We start from the raw sequence: 27,650 nt of genomic DNA on the forward strand, positions 1-27,650 counted from the left end.
GGACGTAGGGGACGTCCGATTGAGCTCGGCTTTAGTTTCGTTCCCCAAGACTGATAGACCTGTTCTCCGAGCAAATCTCATTCTTTCCGGTTCATCTCAGCCCTTACATGCCCTGATCGATTCTGGCGCCGAAGCCAATATCCTGGATCTGTCACTCGCACACAAGATGGGGATACCTGTTAAAACCCTTCCGAATCCGGTATCAGCTCGGGCTTTGGATGGTCACCTGTTAGGCACCGTATCCCAAATAACTGAACCCATAGAACTACAGTTGTCTGGAAATCACAGAGAGAAGATCAGATTCCATTTACTTCACTCCCCTAGCCAACCCCTTGTTCTGGGTCATCCTTGGTTGGTGCAACACAACCCCCATTTCGACTGGCGCACTGGGTCGATACTAGAATGGGGCATGGACTGTCACCAAACCTGCCTGCGAGCCGCTCCTTACCCGGATCACCCTGCTTCCACGAGGGCCCCACCTAATCTGTCCAAGGTCCCAGCCTGTTACCACCACCTACGGGAGGTCTTCAGTAAAACTAAGGCCTCTTCCCTGCCCCCTCATAGACCTTATGACTGCGCGATTGATCTTCTGCCAGGGTCCGTTCCTCCTCGGGGCCGCCTCTACTCCCTGTCCATTCCCGAGAGGAAGGCCATGGAGGAGTACATTTCCGATGCCTTGGCGGCTGGTATTATTCGACCCTCCTCTTCTCCAGCGGGGGCGGGGTTCTTCTTTGTAGGAAAAAAGGACGGGTCACTCCGGCCCTGTATAGATTATCGGGGCCTTAATGAAATCACTGTTAAAAATCGCTATCCCTTGCCTCTGCTTGCCTCTGCATTTGAACTTCTACAGGGTGCCACAATCTTCACTAAACTTGACCTGCGCAACGCCTACCACTTAGTCCGTATCCGGGAAGGAGATGAGTGGAAGACAGCATTCAACACACCCACCGGTCACTACGAGTACCTGGTAATGCCGTTCGGGTTAACCAATGCTCCAGCCGTTTTCCAATCTTTGATAAATGACATTTTACGAGATGTGCTTAATCGTTTTGTTTTTGTGTATCTGGACGATATTTTAATTTTCTCGAAGTCCCTCGAGGAACACCGAAAAAATGTCCAGCTTGTTCTCCGTCGTCTCCTAGAGAACTCTTTATTTGTTAAAGCGGAGAAGTGCGAGTTTCATGCCAAGACGGTTTCATTCCTGGGCTACATCGTGGCGGAGGGGACCCTTCAGATGGATCCTGCCAAGGTATCAGCTGTCACCTCTTGGCCTGTCGCTGAGTCTCGCAAAAAACTCCAACAATTCCTTGGTTTTGCCAACTTCTACCGGAGGTTCATCAGGAACTACAGTTCGGTGGCAGCTCCCCTCACGTTCCTCACCAGCCCCAAAGAGCCATTCCGGTGGTCTCCCGAGGCAAATGCAGCTTTTAACTGTTTAAAGAATCATTTCTCTACGGCCCCCATACTCCAGGTACCTGACCCCGCACGCCAACTGGTAGTGGAGGTGGGCGCCTCAGATGTGGGAGTGGGTGCTGTCTTGTCCCAGCGGTCTGACAAGGACCAGAAGATGCACCCGTGCGCCTTCTTTTCCCGACGGTTGTCCCCGGCCGAACGCAACTACGACGTGGGGGATCGTGAGTTGTTGGCCGTCAAGCTAGCCCTGGAAGAATGGCGGCATTGGTTGGAGGGGGTAACTGTGCCGTTCATAGTTTGGATTGACCACAAGAATTTAGAATATATTAGATCGGCCAAGCGGCTCAACCCTCGCCAGTCACGTTGGGCTCTGTTTTTCATCCGCTTTAACTTCACTCTGTCCTACAGACCCGGATCTCGTAATGTGAAGCCCGACGCGCTCTCCCGGCAATTCCAGAGTTCCAATGAGATACCTCAGGGTCCTGCGACGGTCCTTCCGGCCTCCCGTATGGTGGCGGCAGTTTCCTGGGATATCGAGTCCCGAGTCAGAGAGGCATTACCCGATCAGGTGGGTCCCAGCTCCTGTCCCGAGGGTCGACTATTCGTCCCCGAACCCTTACGGTCTGAGGTCCTCCAATGGGGGCACAATTCTCACTTTTCTTGCCATCCAGGGTCGGCTCGGACCCACAGTTTTTTGTCCCGACGCTTCTGGTGGCCTTCCATGGCCAAGGACGTTCGGGAATATGTCTCCGCCTGTCAAGTGTGCGCCCAGAACAAAGCATCCCACCAACGTCCAGCCGGTCTGTTACATCCACTACCGGTTCCCCGCCGGCCATGGTCCCACATCGCCCTGGACTTTGTGACTGGGTTGCCAGTGTCTGAGGGGATGACGACCGTACTTACTATCGTGGACAGGTTCAGTAAGATGGTCCATTTCGTGGCACTACCGAAGCTCCCCTCCGCCAAGGAAACTGCGTTGATAGTCCAGCAACACGTGTTCCGCCTCCATGGCATCCCTCTGGACATTGTTTCTGACCGGGGTCCCCAATTCTCGTCCGTGTTTTCGAAGGAGTTCTGTCGTCTGTTGGGTGCCTCAGTCAGCCTCTCATCGGGGTTCCACCCCCAATCCAACGGCCAGTCTGAGCGTGTGAACCAAGATCTGGAAACGGCACTTCGCTGTATGGTCTCTAGTGAACCGTTGTCCTGGGCTCGGCAATTGGTATGGGTGGAGTATGCTCACAATTCTTTGGTTAGCTCCTCCACGGGAATGTCCCCTTTCCAGTGCGTATATGGCTACCAACCTCCTATGTTCCCTAGTCAAGAAGAGGAAGTTAACTGCCCGTCAGCTACGGCGAACGCACGCCGCTGTCGGCGAACCTGGGCTCGTGCTCGGGCCACACTCCTTCGGGCAGGCAAGGCTCATTCAGTCGGGGCTAATCGACAGAGGAGTCCTGCTCCAAATTACCAGGTGGGCCAGAAGGTGTGGCTTGCATCCGCTGATCTACCACTGAAGGTTGAGTCGAAGAAACTGGCTCCTCGGTATCTTGGCCCGTTTCCTATTGTTAGAATTATCAACTCCTCAGCAGTCCGTCTCCGTCTACCAAGATCTATGAGAGTGCACCCCACGTTTCATGTCTCCCGGATCAAGCCCGTCAGCCAGAGCCCGTTGGCACCCATTCCACCTCCTCCCCCGGCTCCACGCTCCTTGGACGGGGAGCCTATCTATACAGTGCGCCGCCTGCTTCGCTCCCGACGCAGGGGTCGGGGCTTCCAGTACTTGGTCGACTGGGAGGGATATGGTCCGGAGGAGAGATCATGGGTTCCCAGCAGGCAGATCCTGGACCGGTCCCTTGTGGCGGAGTTCCATTGATACATCCAGACCAACCAGCACCGCGCCGTGGTCGTCCTCGGGGGTCTGGCGCTGCTACTCCTCCGCCTGCGGACCCACCCGCTACCGCCCCTTCAGATGCAGACAATGGGGTGTCTGTCCATTCGGAAGAATCCTGAGGGGTCCTCTGGGGTTCGTCGGTCGACCGCTGGACTCTCTATTTTGGATTATCGGTGACGTATTTTGGGTTTTGGGGATTATTCGTAACTGGCCTATGACTTTTTGTTCCCTTGGATTACCTGTGTTTCCATGTGACGTGTTTTGGATTAATTTTTTTCCCTGGGGGACTTCTGGAGCCGTCCCTTGAGGGGGGGGGTTCTGTCGTGATTACCTAACTGGAGCCACCTGAGGTAATCAGCTGGCGTGCTTCCTGATTGGTGGAAGCTTTCTACTTAAGCTGTCAGCGTCCAGAGATGGACGTTCGAGTGAACTCCTCGTTTCCATGAGTGAGCCTCCAACATTCAAGGTACCCACGTTCCCTTTGTGTATTCCAAGCCTGCTTCTCGTTGCCTGACCCTTTTCTGTTAAAAGTTTACGACCTACTCTCCCGCCCCGGCCACAGACTTACCTGCTACGTTACTCGTCACGCGTTTCACCACGGAGCTGCCATTTCGTCCAAAGAGACTTTCTGCCACCAAGAGACGACGTCCCAAGCCTGCTCCACCGACCCTTGTCCAAATAAATTATAAAACTGACGCGATTGGATCCGAGTGCTTGTTCTGGTCTCTGACATTGAAAGCATTTTCAAGGATTTTAAGCACCTGTACAAACCCAGTGATTGACAACGTGAACTATCAACACAAAACCAACATAACATTTACAATGTATTTATTTAATGTCCTTTAAAGAACGATTCATCAACTAAAACACAAAAGAGTTGTTTCCCTCTTAGTGCTTTTTTTTGTGTTTATATTTTTTAGGACAACTCTATGTTTTCTCCATCTTCCAACAATCGGCTGTCGTAGAGGATATATATTATATTGAGATAAAAATATGAAGTTTGTGACAATGGTGGTCTGGTGGTTGGGATTTGAAACTGTCGATGCTTCAACCAGGGTTCAATTCCTTTGTAGTATACTGTGTAAACATGACTATTTCTTTGTTAAATTCAATGTTTTTTTGTGTGCTGGCGATAATAGAGTATAATGCATTGATAATGCCGCAAGACCCTAATTAGTGTGCCGAAGGAAAGTCCCCAATTTTATCTTTGCAAATAAAGCATGTCAGAAAAAACGTGTATCATATTTATTCATGAACAATGCCCTTTTTTATTTACCGAAGAGAAAAGACAACGTTTGAGTGCACGTTACACACGCAGTATATTACGTTATTTGTGCGATGACTGCTCAGTCAAAAATCACGAGCCCCTTTATTTGGTTGTGCCGATTCAGTTGAACTATTCCTCTCGTATAAAAACGTAATATTGGAATATAATATTGTGAATGTGCTTAATTGCTGTTGAGATTGTCATGATTGTTTTCTGTTTTTAGTGTCAATAAATTTGTTCAAACCAAAAAAATTCCTCTCGTATAAGCAGTAAGCAGCAGTAAAATAAATTTGCAATTGTGTGTGTGTGTTGTGTGCAGCAAACGGCAAATCCTTCCCTGGCTTCTATTTAGCTGCCCTCAGGTAATCCATTTTAATGCAGTTAACGTTGTCATGGCTACCTGTGTACCTGTGTTTGTGTTTTAGACAGACTAGAGTGAATGTCTAGACTTAGAAATACAACAAGCAAGCCAACCGAGCTTCCTCACAGAAGTTGTGCAAGCAGACATTGTCATGACATCGATAAAAATGTGATCTATATTGTGCTTACAGAAACAACACGGTACTTTAAATACACTGTATTCATCAAGATCCATTTCCATTGCTTGATACTGACCCCTTGTGTTTGAAACGAGGTACATTACATAACACGCATTTTAAACGTGGAAAACATTCCAGTAGGTGTTTTATTTATATATATATATATATATATATATATATATATATATATATATATATATATATATATATATATATATATATATATATATATATATATATATATATATATATATATATATATATATATATTTTTTTTTTTTTTTTAAGAGCCACCCAATATTTTTCAGCAAAGGTCAACAAAACTGCTAAACCCACTGCACTCACTTCAGTGCAAATTTATGAAATAATAATTTTGCCAGTGCCTGTGTACCATACCAACAGGGCCAGACCAAGCCTTCATGGGGCCTTAAGCAAAATTAGATTTGGGTTCCCCCTATTACTTGATCATTTGCATACATATAATGACTCATTTCATGTTGTACTTTGATAATAATGATACACTTAAAATACTAGATGTGAGATAATTCTGTCTCTCGCCTAACCCACAAAGCCAGCAGGATTTTAGGTGAAGACACCCACCCATCCCACAACCTCTTTAACCTGCTACCGTCAGAGGGAGGACGGCAGTCTCTCAGAGCAAGAACCAGCAGGCTTAAGGACAGCTTCTTCCATCAGGCTGCCAGGACTCTGAACTCTCTTCTGCCCTTCCCCCTCCCACCTCTATGCCCTCTAAATGAAGGCAAAACTTTTCTATTTAAGATTCTGGCTATACTTTGCACATATTTTATTTGAAACTAATATATTTTTAAATTACGTGATTAAAAAAAAGAAAACTTTCTGCTATTTGTTTTTAAAACTTGTTGCTACTGTTTAAATGTATGGTGCCTTGTCTATTCCATATTTACACGCAGAGAAGAGGAAGAAATTGTTGTGCATATTTGAAAATCAGGTTGAAGTTGAGTAGACACTGCATTTTCGGAACATTGCATTACAAATCTGGATGTGCTTCTTTCATTCTTTGTGTCTCTCTCATCAACACCATCAGCACCCTGAGCCCGGGTCAACACCCGGTCATGTGCAGACTCTGCAGCACGCAGAGCGGTGTATCTTATATCTCAGCGTCTGCATATCCGAAACTGGATTATATTCTCGTGACCTTGAATCATCATCCTTTTTTTAATTTCATTTTTAAAAGTAACCGGAAATCATTTTGATTCCCAATGGTGTTTTCTAGTCACACAGGTTTTTGTGATTCTAGCAAATCCTCATGATGCATGAGAAAACCTGAATGTCCTGTCTAATGGTGATAAAAGCTTGTTCTTATCTGATTTGTGACCCCTCAGCCACATACAAGCTATTTCTGCCAAGTTGCTTCTAGCAGGAAGGAAATCATGACAAAGCAGGATCACCATGGAATATTTACTGCACTAAAACAGCATATTTTTACTGTTCTGCCTATTATTCTCCATTTGATGCTCCAAAGGCCTGATTGTGTTCCTCTGTTTTTTTAATAACCCCAACATTGTTTTGCCTGTCCTTTATCCAACACTTTTGTGTGTGTTGCATCAAGAAATCGCTTCCTTCAAAGTACCTCATCATCTGCAGACATGACTAATGTGGCCAGGACTGGCTAATGTGGGCGAACATCATCCGTCAGCGCGGAGCCACGGATGACACAAGAACACACAACACTAACACACACAGCAGTGCAAAGAATCCACCTAGAACTGGACAGATTTTGCTGTGTCTAACAGCCACGCCACTGTAATGTTCTCATTACTAAAAGGAGTATTCGTTTAAGATGAGGTCAGACTTCCAAGAGTGAAAATAAATGTCCAATTGATAACCATTTCAATAAATATAAATAGTTTCTGGGCGAACAAACATCCTTTTAAAATCCACAAAACTTAGTACCAACCAAATACTATGTTTTTCGAGTTAACACGCAAATCAGGTCAATTATCTGGGGCAAATAAGTACTTTTATTGTAAAAAAATATCTGTTCTTGTTTTATGGACTTTTTCAAATGGCTTGTACACAAATCATTTGGTCTTCTAGTACCAACCCAATACTATGTTTTTCCAGTTAATACGCAAATCGGGTCAATTATCCAGGGCAACAAAGTATTTTTAGTGTCACAAAATATCTGTTGTTTTATGGACTTTTTTAAATGGCTTGTACAAAAATTATTTGGTCTTCAGGGTTCCTGCCCACCCACCATGTGTGAAATTAGTTTTTTCTGTTAGTTTATGGAAATATCCCTCAAGACTTACTATGATTTCACTCCACTGTGCTGTTTTTCTTCTTTGAGTATTTGACTAAGGTATATGGTGTTTATTGATGAGAAACTCAAGCTAAATGTATTTCTACTCAATTGAGTACATGAATGACTTTATAGCACAAAACATCAGGCCTACTTTAAGAGTGTTACTTAAAATGCTGTTTGGTCTACATGTAAAGTACTGAAAGCCAATTGTAAGTCATAGTTACAGTTGTTGTTGATAGTTGCCGTCTAGAAGCCTAAACAACTAAGAGGTATAAGTTATCATTTGACAGCTTTTGTAAAACCTGTACGTGGAAAAGGGCTTTATTTTGGGGGACAAATAAGGCTCTTGTGGTTTTGCTAGCTCTGCATTCATTCAACTGAGCATCCATCCATCAATCCAAGTTGAAGCTCTCTGCTCAGCTCTCCGAGATGACAATTGAGAGAAATCAGCACACAGCTGTAAGAGGCAATATACGGTCTTCAAACGCATCCAAGTTTTGTAAGTCAACCCAGAAAGGAATTATGTTGAACCTTTAAATCCGACACGAGAAATCCCCACCCAGGTTACATGTCATGACCAGAACGGAAACAGGACCCAATGGCGTAGCGTTTACCACAAGTTTTATTGAAGGAAAGAGGAAGGGCTGTGCCCACGACCCGGTGTTCGCTGGACGCGCGAAGCAAACACGGTAGTGGATCTTCTGTAGCAAGCGATGGCTGTGTCAGGGACGGAAAAACTGGTCGGTAGCCGTGACTGGGAGAGCCAGGCGTGGTCGGGGTCGGAAAAGAGTCGTAAGCCAGAACAGGAGAGCAGACGTAGTCTGGGACAAAAAGAGGTTGTAAACCGGGACGGGAGAGCAGACGTGGTCAGGATTGAAACAGGTCGTAGCCGGAGACAGACGGTAGCAAAAACGGGACAGGTGGGAGTCAGGGTTGAAAAAGGCTTGCCTAGTATGACTGAGGTTCGCAGACGGACTGACAACAGGGGACTGGCAGTACTGGGTTCAATTAGTTACAGGGAGAGAATCAGAACCCGTGGCGGTTGGCGCTAAATGAGCAGGCACAGGTGAGTCACATCAATAATCATGACATTTCGGAGTCAAAATCCAGATATGTACAGTGTATGAGCAAAATGGGGCCTGATATGCTGTGTTGGACTGTTACTTTTTTATTGTGGTTTATACAACATATTTTTGAGATTTTGGCTCATGGGGTTTTCGAACAAGAGAACTTCCCTAATCTATTGTGGGCAAGAGGAATAGGGGTGGAGAAGGTCTCCTACGTAGCAACAGATAATATGCAGTAAGCGTTGTATGTATTGCATGAACTTGCACCTGCATTATGCATTAAAGTAGCGGTTGCCATGAGTTTTACAATGACCATGGTAACATCTATTCATAATACCGTTGGCTCGTCCGTCTATCTAGTTTATTTGTGTCAGTCGAATTTGAATTTTACTAGTAATCACTTGGGCAGCACGGCAGCGCAGTGGTTAGCGCGTGTGCAGAACAGTCCTGAGGTCATGAGATCGAACCTCCTACGTGGAGTTTGCATGTTCTCCCCGTGCTTGCGTGGGTTTTATCCCCCATTCTAAAAACATGCATGTTAGGCTAATTGGCCGGTCCAAATTGTTCCTTGTGAATGAGCGAGCGAATTTGTTTGTCCCTGTGTGCCCTGCAATTGGCTGGCAACCAGTTCAGGGTGTCCCCTGCCCACTGCCCGAAGATAGCTGGATGGGCTCCGGCACCCCTGTGACCCGATTGAGGATAAGCGGTGCAGGTGATGGATGGATGGATGGATGGATAGTAATCACTTACAATTCATTTTCTATTTCTTTGAAATCAGATGGCAATAATTGTCACCACAGAGACATTTTCAAGAAAACTTTGGTTTCAGGTGAGATTTCCATATTTTGGGGGGACATATTGCCAAGTCCAAGCGCCAACCTAAACCCCGAAAAATATGAAAAAAGAAGAATTTATTGGAGCGCGTAAAAAAAAGTGGTTAGAGCGTGTGTGGCACAGTTCTGAGGTCATGAGATCGAACATCCTGTGTGGAGTTTGCATGTTCTCCCCGTGCTTCCGTGAGTTTCCTCCAGGCACTCCGGTTTGCTCCCACATTCCAAAAACATGCATTTCAGGTAAATTGTCCAGTCCAAATGTTCCCTAGCTGTGAATGAGCGAGCGAATTGTCTGTCCCTGTGTGCCCTGCGATTGGCTGGCAACCAGTTCACGGTGACCCCTGCCAACTGCCCGAAGATAGCTGGGATGGGTTCCAGCACCCCTGCGACCCTACTGAGAATAAGCGGTGCAGAAAATGGATGGATGGATATTCATTTGAATATTATCCTTTTTTTTTTAAACCCATCTGGTGAGATCTTGGGTGGCATAGCGTCTTAGTGGTTAGCACGTTTGCATCACACTTCTGGGGTCATGGGATCAAATCCAGCTTTCAGCCTTCCTGTGTGGAGTTTGCATATTCTCCCCGTGCATGCGTGGGTTTCTTGCAGGTACTCAGGTTTTCTCCTACATTCCAAAAACATACATGTCAGGATAATTGGCTGGTCCAAATTTTCCCTAGGTGTAAATCAGCGAATGTGTTGTATGTCTCTGCGTGCCCTGCAACTGGCTGGCAACAAGTTTAGGGTGTCCCCCGCCCACTGCCTGAAGATTCCTGGGAATGGCTCCTCAGCCCCTGCGGCCCTACTGAGGATAAGCAGTAATGGATGGATGGGTAGTTATATCTTAATTTAAATACATACATAATTTGAATACAGACACAAAAAATATAAAAAATGCAAAGCCCTTTACTGGGCAAAGAGCCTTTGTTTCTTTAATATGTAGAGAAAGGAAATTGCGTAATGTCATTGCCATAAAGTTACTTTTTCCAAAAAAATATGAAAGTCACAAGTCATGCATATTGTACAATGTGATACAGGACTCAAAATACTTTTTCCCCTGGGATTTAGGATCCAGCATCAGTATTAAAACATGCTGCTGCCCATCAATGCCGAGGTCTGGCTCTTCTCTGAGGAGCTGGATGACGCTTTACACAATGGCGACCAGATGATAAAAGTGCTATATCTGAGTCGATCAGGAGACTTCTCCTGCTACTGGTAACCCTGAAAACCTGTTTGATGTGTGGGGGGGGGAACCCCTACCCCAAAACCGGCCTGGATAGGGGAAGGCGTGGCATCTGCATCGGTTATCCTCACTAGGGTCGCCAGGGTGTTGGAGCACATCCCAGCCTTCCTTCGTCAGTGGGCAAAGTATACCGTGAACTGGTTGCCAGACAGTCGTAGGGGCACACAGAGATGGACAACTCACTCGCTCATCCACACCTAGGGACCTTCCAAATAACCTGCCATGCATTTTCAACCCACATATGTGCGGGGAGAACGTGAAAACTCTGCGCAAGAAAACTGGTTGCTGGATTTGAACACCATGGGGCTGCGCGCTAACCACCCAGCCGCCATGCTTCACAGAATAGAACACGTTCCTATAATTTTGCGAGCCATAAAACATTCATTATTCATCCCAGAATTGTACAGGGTGTCTCGATTTTAAGGCCTGCTAATGGATTTTTGATTCACTCCTGCAATCTATGAATAAATCACATTAGTCACTTCACAGTCGGTAACTGCAAGAGCAGAGCTCATCTGTCGTTATACAAGAGTTGTTGTGAGCATGCACATTGATGACTGTTCAGTGTCTCTTGCTATTCGATGTTCTATGTTCAATATCTAATGTGTAAATCAGGTGTGGGCAAACTTTTTGAGTGGCGGGCAGTATTGGGTTTAAAAATGTGGCGAAAGGGCTTGTCCTGGGACCTATTCATTTTTTTCTAATTTATGGATAAATATAGATGCATTGATTTACATAGTAGTAGGATTTTGATACTATTTATTTAGTAGGATTTTTCTGGCATTTCTATAGTAGGTTTTTTGTTGTATTTCCTAGTAGTATTTTTGTTGCATTTCTGTGGTATGATTTTTGTAGTATTTCTGTAGTGTTTTGGGGGTACTACAACTGTAGTTGAATTTTGTAGAAATTTTACAGTAGAATTTTTGTAGAATTTCTTTTGTACGATCTTATTAGTATTCCTCTAGTATCATTTTTGGTAGAAGTATTTCTCCCATCAATTTTTTCCAAAAATCAAAGCAGAGTTATATATCACTTCCATGTTTTGAGCACTTAATTTAATATTTTGTTTGGTATTATTTCTGTTGTTAGAATTAAAGCAAAATAATATATTAGTTTCCTGTTTCAGGCAATTAATTTGATAGTTTGTTTTGTAGAATTAATGTAGTTGTATTTGTTTAGTATTTCTGTTGCAGGATTTTGATAATATTTCTGTTGTGGTGTTTTTGTATTATTACTGTAGTTGTATTTTTGTAGTATTTCTGTGGCACAATCTTTGCAGTATTTCTGCAGTATTTTTGCAGTAATATAATAGTTGTATTTTGTGGTATTTTGTAGATTTTTTGTAAAATTTTTGTAGTAGGATTCCTGTAGAATTTTCAGAATGAAATTAAAGTAATATATAAGGTCCCTGTTTTTAAGTAATGAGTTTGCTGTTCAGTTTGGTGTTTATTTTAGAGGTATTTCTGTGGTAGTATTTTTCTTTTAGAAACACAAAGGGACAATGAGGACAATGCTGACAAACAAAATAAAAACAAAATATCATTTTGAAAAATAAGTAGTACTTTACTTATAGTCTTGTAGTCATTTTAGTGGTATATCTGTAATAGTGTTTTTGTAGCATTCTTTGAACAGTCTTTAATAAATTCACCCTCCTTAAAGGTTTGCAGTGCTTGGCAGCCAGATAGATAGATAGATAGATAGATAGATAGATAGATAGATAGATAGATAGATAGATAGATAGATAGATAGATAGATAGATAGATAGATAGATAGATAGATAGATAGATAGATAGATAGATAGATAGATAGATAGATAGATAGATAGATAGATAGATAGATAGATAGATAGATAGATAGATAGATAGATAGATACTTTATTCATCCCCGAAGGGAAATTCACATTTCCAGCAGCATCCCTGAGCTGAAAACAATACAATAATAAAGCAAAAAGAATACAATATACAAATACCCAGTGTGACGTGCAAATGCCCACTGTAGCGTGTTATATAGAATGACTAAATAGTGCTACACAGAATACATATTGCAATAAGATTCGGTAATATGCAATGTAGGTGGTGTGGTTTACTGTGGGCTTTTACTCTGCCGGGTAGAGTTAAAAAGCCTCATGGCATGAGGAAGAAAAGATCTCTTCAGTCTGTCCGTAGTACAAGACAGTGACAGCAGTCTGTCGCTGAAACTGCTCTTTTGTCTGGAGATAATGCTGTGTAGTGGATGCGATGGATTGTCCATGATTGACCGCAGCTTTTCCAGTGCCCGTCTCTCAGCTACTGTTGTTAGGCTGTTCAGCTCTTTGCCCACAACAGAGCTCGCTTTCCTAGCCAGTTTATTGAGACTAGAGGCATCCTTCTTCTTGACGCTGCCTCCCCAACACGCTGTCGCATAGAAGAGGGCTGTCACATAGAAGAGGGCGCTTGCCACAACTGTCTCATAGAATATTTTCAGGAGCTTTTTGCAGATTTTGAAGGAGGCCAGCCTTCTGAGGAAGTAAAGTCGGCTTTGCCCTTTCCTACATAGAGCTTCTGTGTTGGGAGTCCAGTCCAGTTTGTTGTCCAGCTGCACACCCAGGTATTTGTAGGTCTGGACAAATTCTACACATTCTCCTTTGATGGTTGCAGGAACCGGGTGAGTTCTGGTTCTCCTGAAGTCCCCCACCATCTACCTGGTCTTGGTGGTGTTCAGGTGCAGGTGGTTTGCGTCGCTCCATCGGACAAAGTCCTGAATCAATTTCCTGTACTCCTCCTCCTGCCCATTTCTGATACATCCCACGATCGCAGTGTCGTCAGCAAACTTTTGCACATGGCAGGACTCAGAGTTGTACTTAAAGTCCGATGTATACAGAGTCAATAGGAACGGAGAGAGCACGGTCCCCTGCGGAGATCCTGTGCTGCTAACCACAGTGTCCAATGTACAGCCTCCCTGTTTCACATACTGGGGTCTGCCTGTCAGGTAGTCAGTGTAACATGTAACATGTCGTCACTTCGTAGCTTGCCTTTGTAGTATTTTCATTTGACTCACAGGGTGTCGTGAAAAAGTCCTGCTGTGCGGTTAATGCAGCTTCCAGTTGCTTCACCTTTTCACAGCGTTTGTTTCCAGTTAGCTTTTTTAAGTCAACATGTTTAGTCTGGAAGTGCCTCTTGATTTTATATTCTTTGAGAACAGCCACAGTCTCTTGGGAAATCAGGCAGATGTGGTTGTTTTGGATCTCGGTGAAAAACACTCCAAATTTCACTTGTCCTTGAAGCGGCAGCTCTCACAGTCATCCTTTCTTTTTTTACAGTCGCCATGTCGGATATGCTGTGGGCTAAAATTATCACAGAAAGCCAAAGGCAAGGTGGCCAAAGGTCTACTGCCATCATCTGGTGAAATGGTAATTTATTTTTTGTACAAATGTATTTTATACTAAGGTCAACATTACTGGTGGGCTACATATTATTAATTTCAGAAAAATATATAATCACGGGATGAAAGTGGCCCCAGGCTAGACTGACATAGAATAAATGATTTATTATATGTATATAAGTTATCATTCCAATTGGTACTGACTGAAAACTTTACTGTACTAGCATGTGAACTGTGCATCTTTTTTAGCTGCATCAAGTGGACTGTTGTGGTGTTGTGGAATGAAGTAATATCGATCCCCACGTGCCCGGTTATTGACGATTGGATAGATTTCAGGAAATGACCTTGACTTGTCAAAAGAGCAAGAGGCCGGCTCCATTTCCCACAACTAGCACATCTGTGGTGACAATGGACCCAGTGAAAAGCAAAATGAAAAGTTGGTAAAAGAAAAAAAAACTTCAGTGGAATCTCCATCAGGAATTAAGGACACAAATTAGCTACCTTGAGCAAATTATGCTCGTACACAAGTTTTCCCCCCTTGTTCCCACTGAACAGTGATGAATAATCCTAAATCACTTAAGGTAAAATGAAAGAAAAAAAAATAACAGCCAGACACTGAAAGCTCTGAACCTAAAATAGCCTATGATATACTGTATACATATATACAGCACATAGGTTGGATCCCTTTACAACTGAACGGCATCATTTCCTATGGTGAGTCTTGGATAAGTACAGCCTGGTGGCACTAATCCCTCTCCAGGCTAACATGTGATCCCAACTGGTCTCGATCCAGGGACCTTCCGCACGTCGGGTGAATGTACTAACCACTGCACTACAAAAAAAAAATATAATGATTGAATTCAATTTTAGTGATTCAGAATTTAAATGACAATTTTCTTGAACAAAAACCACCACACAGGTCTTTTAAAACAAACACTCTGTATCCATTTTTTTAATTCATAAATGAATATACATGCCTACCTTTATATTTATTTATATTTGTTTTTTGTTATATTAGTTTCATCAAATTGGTTTTAAAACACTCACAATTAAAACAAAATATTATAAATGGATCCATGTTTTAAGCACTAAATTTGAATATTAGTTTTGTGGTTTTGCTGTTGGAGTTTTTGTTCTTGTAGTATTCTTGTAGTATTTCTGCTATAGTGTTTTTATTGCTATTTCCACAGTATTAATATTGTTATATTTCTGTAGTATTTTTGTAGTATTTCCATAGTAAAAATTGTGTAGTATATCTGTTGTATTTTTTTAATATTTCTTTTGAAATATTGCCATTGTCGCATTTTTGTCGTAATTCCATGGTAGTATTTTTGTAGAATTTCTTTATAATTTTGTAATATTTCTGTATTATTTTTGTAATATTACTGTACCTGTATTTTTTTAAGTATTTTTGTTGAAATATTTCTTTTATATTATTTTTAAAATATTTCTGTTGTAATATTTCTGTAGGAGTGTTTTCTTATAGTATTACAATAGTAGTATTTTCGTAGTATTGCTATAGTATTTATTTTTTTAGAATGAAAGCAAAATAATGTATTAAGTCCTTGTTTTTAAAGCACTAAATTTGAGATCTCGTTTTGTAGTAATTTTGTAGTATTCCTCTACTAGTACTATTATTGTAGACACACAAACGGACATGGGGAAGGAATAAAGTTGGCACATAAAACCATTTTTTTCCTGTAGTCCTTTATTTCCTATTGTATGTATTGTCATTATACTGGGACCATTTTCGTTTGGCAGGCCGGATGAAAATGCCTGGCAGACCGCATGTGGACCGCAGGCCCCAGTTTGCCTATAGATGCTCTTAAGCCTTTAATTCATGTTTATCCAGGAGGGCCATCTCAAATATTGTTCTAAACAATATTCACTACGTTGTTATCAATGACACTCAATAATTGTTGTTCTAAATTGCTGGTTTGAAAAACAGTCAGCGTGAACCGCATGACCAAGGTAAGATATTACCCTGCACTGCCACGATGAGGCTGAGTATATATGTGCACACACCCCTTAATTCTTTTGCAGAGTCCGTCTGATACCATCTAATCTATCTGATTGGACGCTACCATGGTACTCAAAGCTCAAGAGCCAATCGTGGGACTCTATTTCAAACACGCCTCCTTCGCTTTACCTTACAGCTATAGAAGCGTAGAAAACGCTTGTTATTGCAATATCGACATTTGATACTCTTGCTGTGAGGCGCTCCAGGTTGAGAGTGCCATATTAATGTTGTGTGCACATTAAATATTAATATAATAAACGTGTCACTGTTGATATCATGTCCAAACTGTGTCCCTTTTAATCCTTAGAAGACTTGATATAAAATGATTTGTGATTAGATAATGCCACATGTGGCACATGCCCGAAATTAAGACATTCATGGCACCAGTAGCGTTTCCAGATATGATTTATAGGGGTGGCCAGATGGGGCCACCTAAAATCCTGGGGTGGCACACCAAAACTAAAAACCAAAATTTGAAGTTATTGAAGTAAAAAGGTCAGGTGGAAACTATCAAAAAGACTTAAGGACAAGGCTAGGTGTGCAAGTGTGTGTGTATGGGTAAGTGTGAAACACATTGTAAAGCACTTTGGGAGATCTTCATTGACTTGAAAAGCGCTAAATAAATGCACACCATTTACCATATCCTAACTGGATATTTCCCTAAACCATGTTAACGTGTCACAAAAATAATTATTACTGAATAGAGAAAATGTAATAAAAATACTTTTTACAAAGGGATCAACAGATTACCAGGTATGCCGTATGTGCAATACACATATAGCATTACCTAATGTCATACAAAAAAATATTTCTGAATCAAGAAACATAAAAAGTATTTCCCAACAGGGATCAACCGATTTCCAGACTATACCGTATGTGCAACATACACTCATATTGTTGCTTAATGTAATACAAAAATAATTACTGAACTGTCTGAACAAATATACTGAACAAAAATTAACAAAAAGAGCTTGCCACAAGGGATCAATACTCTCTGATTTTGATGACCAGGCAATTTTATTTACCCACAAAGTCATCAAGATTTAAAGCCCTTTGTGATTCAACACTCAGCACCCCTTAATTGCTTAAACACTAATTAGTCATGGCACTTCTCAAGGCAGCTTTGATTAACCTAAGCTTAGAAAAACTGCGGGCAGCACGGCAGCGCAGTGGTTAGCGCGTGTGCGGCACGGTTCTGAGGTCATGAGATCGAACCTTCTGTGTGGGGTTTGCATGTTCTCCCCGTGCTTGCGTGGTATGAATGAGCGAACAAATTGTCTGTCCCTGTGTGCCCTGTGTCGGCAACCAGTTCAGGGTGTCCCCTGCCCACTCCCCGAAGACAGCTGGGATGGGCTAAAGCACGCTTGCGACCCTACTGAGGATAAGCGGTGCAGATAATGGATGGATGGATGGATGGATGGATGGATAGAAAAACTGCTTGGCTGGATGTGCTTTTGGGATGAAATGCATAACTGATGCTACAACAATCTAACGATATACTGGCAGGTGGGTGGCCAACAAATTTATCAGGGGTGGCTTCACCAACGCTTCTGGTGGCCCACCATGGCAGAGGACACCCGGGGTTTCGTCGCTTCCTGTACCGTGTGTGCCCGGGGAAAGTCATCGCATCCACCTCCTACCCGTACCCCGACGACCCTGGTCCCATATCGCTCTGGACTTCGTGACGGGACTTCTGCCTTCCGGGGGTAAAACCGTTGTTTTAACTGTTGTCGACCGGTTCTCAGGGTCAGGCCATTTTGTTCCTCTCCAGAAGCTCCCGTCTGCCGCCTAAACAAGGGACCTCCTAGTCCAGCACGTTTTCCACTTGTGATGGTCCAGGTGGACTGCTGATTTATCACACCTGTTGCTAATTACTCTGAGCACTTAAAAGCAGCAACCACTGACTATACAGTGTCTGTTTGTTCCCTGCCATACCAGAGGAAGCTATAAGTCCAAAATTTCGTAAGACCTTGCCTTTACCTGAACCACTATCGTTGTTCATTTTTTTGGTCTTATCCTTCCTCTATATTATTTTTCCCTATTAAAAAGAACTCTAAAAAGTCAGGTTGTGTCCGCACCTGTGTCCAGCCACGAGCCTTCACATCGTCGCTCGCGCGGCCACTTCCATACGATCTTCATCATCTCAGTCTCTCTGCACACCTTCGCAGCAAGCAGGTGTGTCCAAGCTGCAACAAAGCCATATGATGTTAGATAATATAAAACCGCTTTCCGGCTCACATATATTATTATTTTTATTATTATTTTTGGAGTTTTCGTGCCGCCCCTCATGAAATGAATTGAAATTATCTGCATTTATATAGCGCTTTTCAAGTCAATGAAGACTTCCCAAAGCGCTTTACAATGTGCTTCACACTTATGTGTCATGTCACGGTAAAAATGTCTCCTGGGCGGGCCCCGCCTTGCTCCTTCCTTTTACTGTATGTGGACAACACACAGACATTATCAACATTAAAAAAAACAGAATGTCCAATTGACAGCTCCCTGTTCCAAAATATGCACCTATGCAGCAGGTTCTAGGTTATGTCATACAAACAGGGTTGGGTAGGGTTACTTTAACTTGATTACTTTCAATTTTGTTTGGATTACTCCAATACCAAATATGCTAATAAAAGACAAAAGAAACTAAATATAAATAAAATTACTAAATTTTGTGCAGGCTTGGGGAGTAACGGAATACATGGAACGGCAAAAATGATGTTGGCAAGCTGTATGGATTTATTTTCATTTTGATTCTGTCGCATTTTATGTTAGTTTTGCTGGAGATCAAAGAGATCAAAGCCAGGAGAGAAAGCTTACCGCGTGTTGTAAGTCATAATTTTATTCATGTTTAGTTTCTTTTGTCTTTTATTAGCATATTTGGTATTGGAGTAATCCAAAAGTAATTGAAAGTAATCAAGTTAAAGTAACCCTACCCAACCCTGCATACAAAATGTCCAAGTGACAGTAGGATTGCTCGAAATGCATGCACCTTGCAACAAGGACAAAAAGACAAAAGTATGAGGTTAACATTACTTATAAACAATGGAATATAAGCGTGTGTGAAGCCTAAATTTAAACACTTCCACTGAGGTTGGAGATCATATCTCAGAGGGCAGAGCATTCCAGAAAACCAAACCCTGAATGGAGAATGCTCACGAACCTGAGGTTTTCTTCAAGGCTCTTGGAATCACTAGTAGACGAGTGTTTTCTGAGCGAAGCCTTTGACCAGAAACATAGGGGTGATTATTCCAGAAGCATAAGAGGAGGCAAGTCCATGCAAAATGTTGTATGTTACCAACTGAACCTTAAAATCAACTCTTAACTGACAAGGAGCCAGTGCAGGAGATCTAAAATCGGGGTAATATGATCAGACTTCCGTGTCCTAGTTAAATGTCTCGCTGTAGCATTTTGTACTAGCGGCAGACTTTTGTTTCTAGACATCAGGAAACTGGAGAAAATAGCACATTGCTCTAATGCAGAGACATAAAACCTGCTTTATTCTTTTTGACACTTGCCTGTATGTGAGCTTATTTATGATCATATAACTGTAAGTTACTGCAAGTGCCTGCCACCTTTACTACTTCACAGCGAGAGGTCGGGGCACATGGACGCCTTCACAATAAGAAATATGTCCTTTCCTGAGATTTCGCTGGGTCTTTTCTCATTACAGGCTCACCAAAGACACTGACATTAGTAGCTCTGTTTAGCCTACTCGCATCATATTGTTCTGAATATTTTTTTGCTTTATTTTTTCCTTAAACTGACATTATTTATTATTACACGTCTTCTTATAGTAAAATAAACCATTCATTAAAAAACACCATTGACTTGAATAATAAGTTAAAACACATGAACCATCATATAAACGTGCACTTTTTAAAATACCTGCAGGTAAATAATTTTGTATTTGTTTTACATAGCATGAACCTTAACTAGAAGATGCTCATATGGTTGTCTGCTATCTTATTGCTCCAGGTACCACCAAAAAACAAAAACCTTGTGAAAGGCTGGGCAAAAAGTGAGAAGAAAAATAGTCTTGGCTAGAGGTAAGATCTTAAGACGCGAACCCGACCAAAACCCGACCCTTGCCCAAACCAAAATTGTACCGAAATTCACTTCTCCTTTTAACGAGTCCTAACAAATGTAATATTACAATTCGGGTTTCCTTCGGGCTCGGTTCCCCACATTCAGCAATTTGATCGGGCTGGGGCTGGTTTTGACTAGGTTGGGGCGGATTTTTTAATTCCAATCTTACCTCGAGTCTGGGTTTTGTCAATTTAAGTACCGTATTTTCCTTACTATAGGGCGCACCGGGTTATAGGGCGCACCCCCAAAAAATAGTATTGGTCCTATATCTTTCATAGATAAGGCGCACCGGATTATAAGGCGCTACAATGGGAACGTCGACAAAACAGTCAGATGATTCGGTCAAACTTATTACCCCCTTAAAATTCCCAAAGCTTGCAAAGAAGCAAATACGTGTCGTAGACACGTGCAGATGCGGTGTCCGTACGATGTCACTCAAATGCATCGTTTCAAATATAATTCGCAAGGTTAAAGTCTCGGGATTCAAGAAATGCCAACCATTCCTTAGTTTCTATTTTCTTTTTCGCTCGCAACTTTACTGTGCATATGACAATAAACACTTGGAATTGAGTTTAATTCACTCAACTCATCACAGCAACATCAAGATCGTTCTAAAACAAGATACCGGGAAAATATAAAGCTGCATAGCTCACCTAAGTTCTCACGTTCAATAATGATACACAATCATGGTCTTCTTACAACCGTGAGTGTAGTAAATCCAGGAGAGTCAAATATTTACAAATACAGACTAATGAAACATGTTTCTTTATGGCGTAGTTTAGCAAGCTTGCTATTCAGTCATCTTTTTTGGCCAATTGCAGGCTTTGTTTTGGCCCTGTAGCCAATCCGAGGCTCCGAATAACTTCAGCCAATAGCAATCGATTTAACGGATGATTGACACATCTTTTTCGGCCAATTGCAGGGTTTGTTTCGGCCCTCTAGCCTATCAGAGGCTCCGAATAACTTCAGCCAATAGCGATCGATTCAAATGATGATTGACACACTGGTTAGCCAATGAAACGCCGGTATATAAATCCCAGCATACACCCCGGACTACTCCATGTTCGGGGGAAAATCGAGTCGGCGGCTGTTGCGTAAGTTGCGAGACCTTGCGATTTAATATTGAGCCCTATATAAGGCGCACTGTATTATAAGGCGCATGGTCAGCTTTTGAAAAAAATTAAGACTTTTAGGTGCGCCTTATAGTGCGGAAAATACGGTATATATAGTTTGTATTCTCCCATGCCATTAGTAGGACTTGTTTTCGATTGTACTGCACAATACAGCGGCATCTAGTGGTCAATTATTACAGAGTGTCCCTTTATGTCATTTGATAAAGAAGCTTAAGAAATACATTTGTTTTGTATGTGGTGCCTTATTTGGGGGGGCGGCAGTAGCTCAGGACGTAGAGCGCTCGTCTTGGGATCAAGGGATCCCAGTTCGAATCCCGGCTCGTCCGTGTCACATGTCAAAGTGTCCTTGGGTAAGACACTGAACCCCTAATACCCCCAATAAGCAGGTTGGCGCCTTACATGGCTGCAAGGCTGCTATTGGGAAATGTGGAGCACATTGTAAAGCGCTTTGGGAAGTCATTGACTTGAAAAGCGCTATATAAATGCAGATCATTTCATTTTCATTTCATTTCATTTCATTATTTGCTAAATTTGAGAAGTCACACTGCACTGCACTGAGTCCAAGCATACTCTTCCAAGCAAAATGCTTTTGTTTTGTTTTTAGTAAACGGCATTTCTTAACCTGAAAAGATAAAAATGACAAATGTTACACACAAAAACATGAAATGTTTCTACACAAGCTGTGAAAATCGGAGTTCATTCCCATACCTGCCAAACTTATGACATTAAAAAGTGGTATATTTTATGGCGCACTCTGTTTTTATGCATTAAAAACAATCAGTTTATTGAAACAACAACAACATCTGCTTGTTTAAAACCGGAAATCGTAAACCTTTTCCAAAATGGAACTCTAATGCCATTGCTGGAGCAGATAATTCATACACAAAGACCTAATCTTGCTTCATGATAAAGCATCAGTGAACTTAATTTACACGTCTCAAATTAAGATTTATTTGTCATTGAATAAATTTGAAAAACTGAACATTTTCAAATATTCAGTAGGCATTTTTTTAGGGCAGAAAAGCGATAGTCAAACGCTTAAAACGGTAGAGTTGGTGAATGTGCATCTGTGTGTGATTAGAAATGCAAACCGGCATATATTAATGTTAAAATTTTCTAATGGTCATGCAGGTCTTTTGACTAACTGCTTCTACAAAGCCACAGTGGACAAGGCGTCACGGCGTGGTATGCTAGGAAGGAGTACAGCAACAGACAGGGTAAGGATCATTGGGTGATCTGTGTCCAGTCTGAAGGGCATTGTGATACCGCTACAGAGCCGTCAACATTATATGAGACTTTTCCCACCCTGGTCACAACCTATTTGACCTGTTGCCCTCCTGTAGGTGCTCCAGGTCCCTAAAAACGGACGAACATGTCATGATTACTGATTCGGGGCACCTGCGGCTGCCCCGGTGGCGCCAACAGCCCTGGTCGCTGATTGGCTCCTTGCCACTTTTTAAACCCCCCGACTCGCTGTTACCAGCGTCCGATCATTGCAAACCTTCAGCTCCCGCTAAGGCAAGCCTTCCGAACCTGACTCCCTATATTTGACTCCCGTACGTTTCCCGGCTTCGACCTGTTTCCGTTTGATCACGTCTCTGCTCATGCGCCCCGGTAACCCGACCTGCTTTTCCCTCTTCGACACCGCTATCGCTCGCCAGAGAAGTGCCGAGCGACCTGCTCCCCACAATCAACGATCACTGGATCGTGGGTGCCAGTTTACGTCTCTTTTCAAATAAAACTAAGAAACTAACGCAATTGGGTTCCCGTCTCCGTTCCTGGTTCTTGGCGGAACAGGCTCAGAGACTTTCATTACACTATTATTATAATGCAGGCCAGTCTCTAAGCACCATATTGTAAAAATGTTTTGCTTGTTTATTCTAGCCAAGTCATGTCGATTTTTATAGCCCTTCAAGGTGCTATCTGGAATTTGAAGCCACCCCCGCCCCTTTTCTGGTTCCAAAATTTTTCTGCAGCCAGAAAACTTGTGCTGTGGAATGCTCTTCCCCCTGAGATTGGATCTGCAACCTCAGTGGAAATTTTTAAATCTGAGCTTAAAACACACTTCTATTCTATAGCATATGAATAACCTATTTTTTATGTTGACAATAGCTGTGTATTATTTTCCCTCATGTAGGTTTTAAATCAGGGGATGGTGTCATAATAGTCTGTAGTTTGCAATAGTCTTTGATCTGAGCAGCCCTTTGAGACTCTATGTGATTAAGGGCTATACAAATAAACATGACTTGACTTGACTAAAAGTAAGATAGAATTAGATAGGTGCGGTGGAAATAAATATAAATTACAATAGACTACATTTATATACCGTCACTGAGGACCTCCACAGTGCTTCACAATGCACTTCACACTTTACCCCTTCACACACACACACACACACACACAGAGAGACTCATACAAGGGTCAGCAATGCAAGACGCATGCTCATCGGGGACACTCGGGGTTCAGTGTCTTGACCAAGGACACCTCGACTTTTAACTCCGAGGAGCCAGGAATCAAACCTGCGACCTCTTTGGTCCCGAGGCTTTTTTGAGCTCAGTTGGGCATTGTTAACACTTTATAGACAAAATTTCTACTTAAAATTTTTAAAGGTCGCTTCAAACGATGCTCCCCACTTTTAATGAAAATTGTTTATAGCCTGCATAGACCACAACATCATCTGATCTGAAACCTACATAAAAGAAAAAACAAAAACAAAAAAAAAACACAAAAGCCTCAAGAAGGGAAAAAGAAAAAAAAAAAAAAAAAAAAACCACAAAAGCCTCAAGAAGGGAAAATGAACTGTTTTATATGTTTTTCTTTTTTAAAATTTAAAGTCTATTATTATTTAAAGTCCTTGTTAGATATTTACCCTGGAGGGCCATGTCTCGTTGCATAAATTTTTTCACCACGTTCATATCATAGATTGTTCAAAGATTATTCTATTTTATTGTATTCTATTCAATTCGATCCCCAAATTTAAAAATTGTGTACCGCAGACCTTTAGAAGTGCTAAGTCAGTGAATTAAATTAGAGCCCACACAACAGAGCAAAACTATACATTTTTTTGGTTTGAACAATTTTATTGACACTATTAACAGCAAATAAACAATGTGAGGTTTGAACAATTTTTCTCGACAGTCTTACATGTGCAATTACAACTTGGAGCTCCCTAAACATCCTTCTCCTGTAGATAGGAGGCGAGATCGTCGACAGAAAAAGAAAATGACGGCAAAAAACGTAATTGCATCAGATACTAAAAACGTCAAGAGGTCAGATGGCTCTGACGTCATCCCCAACAGTCGCTGCGGGTCACATGGGGATTATCCCCCAATTACCAGTTCATTCATTCATTCATCCATTCATTCATGGGAGTCCATAATTATTTGTCATCGCAGATAAATTGTATCATTGAGACTTGTGATCGAAGCAATCGAAGCGATTTCCACTTCATAATCAGTATGAATCATGATGGTGACAACGCGTTACCAAAAAACAAACACCAAACTGAGTAAATTACGTTACGTACAGGAGAAAAATGGAAATCCTACTTGCGTTTCATCGCTTCTATCTCCCTAATGGACGCACGCGCTTTGAGCGCACATCAGCGGCACAGCGGCTCTACTCTGTTTACTTCCGGACTTGAACGAGAGAGCGGCTCACAGGCAGAGACGCGGCAGTGGTAGCCAAACTGGACCCGCAAACTGTCATCTAGTACTGCGGCATTTATCCGAGTTTTTGTGACAGAAGGTTATCGAAATCGGCCCAGGAAAAGTCTTCTTCTTCGCGCTGGTACAGACCACCCCTCTTGTCGCCACGCGCGCCTCGAAATAGCTCAGCGTGCGTGTTAATGCTCCAAGTCGCGCAATACTTCAGGCTTTCCCGCTGGTAGTGCTTCTTCATGTTCTGCGCTAGCAAAAGAGCTGGGCAAGGACTGTGGGTTTCATCGGGAGGAGAGTAAATTGACCCCCGGAGAAAGCGACTCGGAGAGCGTAAGACAAGCCGGCGAGTGAGGCAGTCGGCCGGATAAAGGAGGGGGTGTGGAGGGTCGCCTCCGACTCCTGGCGTTATCCCCAGCTAGCTAGCTTTAGCTAGGCTAGTTCCCAACAGTACCATGGACTGGTTAATGGGGTGAGTACACAACGTGTTCCTTTCATTTGACAGGACATCAACTTATTCTTTTAAGGCAGACTTGTCACCGCTTTATTTGCAACATTTCCGGAAGACTGTCTTGATGAATCCCCTGACATTCTAGCCAAACCAAGCTAGCTTGATAGCTAAGCTGGGAGCGGGTTTCACCTGCAATGATAAAAAAGAGCGAGCCGAGTACAGCGCTTTATTTTCGGATCTTTACGGTGTCATGCCGTCTGTGCTAAAACGACAGCATTCGTATTTGGTCCTGTCTTTGTCGAGGACATTTTGCTTGCACTAGGTGCTTATTTATAGCGGCGATTAACACAGCAAAGTGGCTAACATTAGCAGCGTCCTGCTAAGTCGGCTGTGCCAGCTGAGTGCAAGGTGCTCCTTATCAGTCTCACTCTCTACGCCCCGTCGTTTCAACTGTTATCACCCTATAACGGGGGTTGGCGACCCAAAATGTTGAAAGAGCCGTATTGGACCGAAAACAACAAATGTTTGGAGCTGCAAAATAATTTCAAACTCAAAACTTTAGATAAGACCGAAAGAAAGGTAACATATATATATATATATATATATATATATATATATATATATATATATATATATATATATATACATACAGTGATACCTCTTCTTATGAATTTAATTTGTTTTTGGAGTAGTTTCATAACCTGAAAACTTCGTAACTAGCTACGCGTTTTGAATGTAAATGCGCTCATCCATTCCAAGCACCGCAAAAGTACAGTATGATATATTTTAATAAATCATAAAAGAGCATCAGAACAAATACATTTTGAAATTAGATTACAGCACAATAAACAAAACAATGAGAGGTACATAATGTAATGTACTTTTTTGCCTCGCGTTTCTTGAAAAACTGATCCAATGGTGTCTGCTTTTGCTGGCTTTTCACAATCAGTCGGAAATGTGCAACATCATAATAAGCGATAGAGCCCGACTTGTTGACACTTTTCCCAGATGAATACGTTCTTCAAATTCCGCGGCTTCATTGAATTTGTTAAAATGTCTTTCATTTATGCTGATTGAATGATTGCTGCGTCCTTCTGCTACCCCAACCGAACCCTCCTGCTCCTCGTCTCTGAACACTCAACCGTGACTGTGACACGAAGAGCATGCTCAGTCATATATTAAGCGATAGCCAGATTTGTACCTTTTGGGAAACTCTGGGAGCGGCTAATAGCAGGAAATATTGATCATGTAATTTTGACTTTGTAAACTGAAACTGAAAAGTAGAGTTACCACTGTATATATATGCATATATATATATATATATATATATATATATATATATATATATATATATATATGTGTGTGTGTACAGTATTACCTCCGTTATAGCGGTAATGGAGGGCACACCCCACCGTCCCGCAGAATGCGAAAAGTTGCGAAATAGCAACACCCCTTAATAAAAGCCCTCAAGGGTCAAACCTACCTCAAGATGACGTCCTTACTGACTGAGAGCATACGACTTTAACAAAATAACAACATAAATTAACAGATAAAAACACAGCATTGCATTTGAATTTTTTTATTGTTATTATACAAAATTTAACGCAATAGTGTTGGAAAGCAATTAAGAGAGCAGCTAGCTAGCTGCACGCTAGCATCTATTATCCTCAAACCGAGCCAGGTCTCCATGATGGTTAATATACAACTGTCCTCAATGTAGCGGTTTCCCACTAGCTGCAGCTCGATGTCATCTGTTTAACGGGAAATGGATTTGGCGTTTGTGAATAGAGGCTCTGCAGTGGTTGCTTGTCAGTATCATAGCATAGCCGTTAGCAGTAGGCTGGGTCTCTTCCTTGACCTGATAACAATCCATGAAGCACCCGCAGGTGATCACTATTTTCTTTGCAAGCTTTTGACTTTCCTCAGAGTCCGATTTGCAGCTATCATTAGTTTGTATGGCATTGTCCTATGAAGCGTCATCGCCCCGTACAGGTCACATACAAGAGGACAGGTGCATGCTGCACCTAAACAGGGCATCATAAATTTTGTATTGCAAGGATCACCTATCAATTATGGACATTTATTATGTGCCATCCAAATAAATATGGTTGCTTTTCTCAGTGTTAAATTGTAATGGTAAGAATTTCTGAAACGTAAGCTAAATGTTACCTTCATTTTTACCCAACACCCATACGGCAAGAAATTTGTCTGAAAAACAAATCTGTTTGCAATTTACTCAAGATCTAAAAATCATATGTATTCATAAATGCACAGGAAAAATTTAAAATCACATTTATAGTTCGCAGATATATTTTTGGCTCAGAAAAGCACCTAACTCACACTGGAGTATAGCTTTTTAATTGGGCGGCAGCGCGGCTGAGTGGTTAGCGCGTATGCGACATACTTC

The 27,650-nt window shown here is 42.2% G+C and overlaps 1 protein-coding gene and 1 long non-coding RNA gene across 2 annotated transcripts in view; both read left to right on the forward strand.

The window, feature by feature from the left end:
* The first annotated feature begins 17,851 nt into the window (after positions 1 to 17,851).
* LOC148363295 (uncharacterized) lies at positions 17,852 to 22,767 on the forward strand. Its single transcript, XR_015850989.1, has 4 exons — positions 17,852 to 18,092; positions 19,893 to 19,963; positions 22,268 to 22,353; positions 22,480 to 22,767. It is a non-coding gene; the product is annotated as an uncharacterized LOC148363295 (long non-coding RNA).
* A 1,826-nt stretch (positions 22,768 to 24,593) lies between these two features.
* The window catches only part of mob2a (MOB kinase activator 2a), a 102,621-nt gene continuing 99,564 nt past the window's right edge, over positions 24,594 to 27,650 (forward strand). Inside the window, exon 1 of the mRNA XM_088340923.1 lies at positions 24,594 to 25,264. Within this exon, the coding sequence (XP_088197049.1) occupies positions 25,248 to 25,264 (17 nt within the window). The 5' untranslated portion in view covers positions 24,594 to 25,247. The remainder of the gene's footprint in view (positions 25,265 to 27,650) is intronic.

The sequence above is a fragment of the Urocampus carinirostris genome, chromosome 7 (assembly GCF_059441175.1).
Source record: "Urocampus carinirostris isolate Australia breed hairy pipefish chromosome 7, RoL_Ucar_1.0, whole genome shotgun sequence".
Classification (NCBI taxonomy): domain Eukaryota; kingdom Metazoa; phylum Chordata; class Actinopteri; order Syngnathiformes; family Syngnathidae; genus Urocampus; species Urocampus carinirostris.